At 47.1% G+C, this 2,408-nt stretch overlaps 1 protein-coding gene across 1 annotated transcript in view; it reads right to left on the bottom strand.

The window, feature by feature from the left end:
- Positions 1-290: 290 nt before the first annotated feature.
- The window catches only part of LOC143024276 (uncharacterized), a 2,347-nt gene continuing 229 nt past the window's right edge, over positions 291-2,408 (bottom strand). Inside the window, exon 1 of the mRNA XM_076183069.1 lies at positions 291-2,408. This exon is cut by the window's right edge and continues 229 nt beyond it. Coding sequence (XP_076039184.1) covers positions 755-2,408 — 1,654 coding nt within the window. The 3' untranslated portion in view covers positions 291-754.

The following is a 2,408-nucleotide window of genomic DNA, read 5'->3' as shown; positions in this document are numbered from 1 at the left end:
TAATAATAATAATAATAATAATAATAATAATAATAATAATAATAATAATAATAATAATAATAATAATAATAATAATAATAATAATAATAATAATAATAATAATAATAATAATAATAATAATAATGATAATAATGATAATAATGATAATAATGATAATAATGATAATAATGATAATAATAATAATGATAATAATAATAATAATAGTAATAATAATAATAATAATAATAATAATAATAATAATAATGATAATTAATGATAATAATAATGATAATGATAATGATAATTATAATCATAATAATGATAATAATAATCATGATAATAATGATAACAATGATGATAATAATAACAATGATAATAATAAAATGATGATAACAATGATAATAGTAATAATAATGATGATAATGATAACAATAATGATAGAGATTGTACCCACAAGAAAAAGCAAAACATAAATTGGCTCTGAAGCAAAATAAAAGAAGCAGCGTATTTGAACTGTCACTTTTTCTGCAGGGTAGGCGCTATCTAGAATAAATCCACCGCTACTGGGTACCTTGCTTTTATATCAGAAACTGGAAAAATCTACACAAGAATCCTTCCCTCTTTGCACGTACTTAGCAAATTTGGATGTTTGTGTGTGTGTAGGTGTGTGTGGGTCTGTTTCTGGAAAATTATACATTATCAATAATCAATTAAATCAGTCATTCATAGATTAACTAATAAAGTGTCATTTGAATCATATCTAGTACATTCGAATTCACGTTGTAAGTAGTGGAAGAGGTTGGGACGGGACTGTCGATGTGTCCGAAGTGGCTGTTTCGACTTCCATAGGAGCTATGCTCGAAGCCCTTTGTATCGTCACTTCACATGAAATCTTCCCAACGTCTTCCTTGCCCACGGGTTCTTCCTCATCGTCCTCCTCCTCCACGTCAATATATTCATCGTCCTCTTCGTCGTCATCGGGAACAGGAGAATCGATTCTTGCGCCTTCGTCAGACGGTTCCTCTAGACAGTTCCCGGAGGTTTCTTCACTGTGCACCACCTTTGTGTGCAGGTTAGCTGTGGCGGTGGTGCCCGGGAGTGAAGAGGTGTTGGTGTTGCGGGGGGCATACTGCTTCGGACTCCCGTCAAGGATCGTAGGCCCGTCAGACTCATGCTTCTTCATGTGTCTGTCGAGGTTCGTCTGCTGCCCGAAGGCCCTTTCGCACAATGGGCACTTGTAAGGCTTCTCCTTGTTGTGGATGTTGCGGACGTGGCGCTGCAAGTTCGACGAGATGCTGAAGGAGCGCTCACAGAACTTGCATTTGTACGGCTGTTCTCCCGTATGTGTCCGTAAGTGCCGCGTCAGGTTGGCTGAGCGGGGAAACACCTTGAAACAGAACTTGCAGGAGTAGCGTTCTCGGGGTCTTGCCTGGACGTCGGAACACGTGGGTGCGCCCCTGTGCGGGCGGTCGCTAGTCACGTGGTAGAGAGCGGGGTGTCCCTGGTGTGGTCCAGGGTGGCTGTTGTACCCACCATTGACCATGGGTGGGGCTGGTGGAACGCCGTAGGAGAGACCCGTGTGGATAGTCACCACAGGGTAGGCATTATGCATGTGACGAGGGATCGTGTGAGATGGCTGGGGTGGAGGTGGAGGGGGCTCGTGGATCGATTGAGGTATTCCAGGGTGGATTGGTCTTGGATGGACCATAGTCACCGGAACCGATGGAGCCTGTGCCATCTCACGGGGTCCCGGGCCCATTGGGGGCCGGATAGGGCCAAGCTCGGGCCGGGGCGACCTTATCGTGGGGAGCATATCGTGGCACTCGACGGAAGAGGACGGGGGATCCTGAAGACGGGGTGACCTTCGGGAGTGAGGAGACGTAAGGTGCGGCGGCGTCAGGATTCTTCTGATAGTCTGTGGAGGAGGGCTTGTGTGACTGACGACGATATTCATGTTCTCGTCTTCGGCAGGGCGTTGCTTCTTGTGATCCACACGAAGGTCGAGCGGCTGCGGCTGCTCCGGCTCAGAAAGATCTAGCGGGCGGGAGGCCGGGGACATTCGGGGCTCTCGACTGCGGGTTGACAGGTCAAAAGGCATATCTGAGGCCGGGAGGGGTGCGTCCGAAGGCCCCGGAACTGGAGGGTTTGGACTGGGGAGGGAGGACGCTGGGTATGCCCGGATCTCTGGGCACACGGCGGCTTGCTTGGGCGAAGAGAGCCTCCCACTCTGGGGCGGCGCCCGTGACACGAAGGGCATCGGCCTCTGGGAGGGTGTCCCCACGGTGTCCAGGGAACCCCAGGAACCTCTGGGCGAAGTGGGTCTGCCATTGGACGTAGAGGAACTGGAGGAGGATGTAGAGGACTGTTGTTGAAGATGAAACTGATGGTGCGGCGAGGGTTGCGTCAGGGCATTGACGAGGTGGGTTGTA

The sequence above is a fragment of the Oratosquilla oratoria genome, chromosome 4 (genome assembly GCF_046742065.1).
Source record: "Oratosquilla oratoria isolate Oo_2021 chromosome 4, ASM4674206v1, whole genome shotgun sequence".
Taxonomy (NCBI): domain Eukaryota; kingdom Metazoa; phylum Arthropoda; class Malacostraca; order Stomatopoda; family Squillidae; genus Oratosquilla; species Oratosquilla oratoria.
Note: the sequence above shows the minus strand (reverse complement) of the source record. Positions and strands in the feature narration are given on the sequence as shown.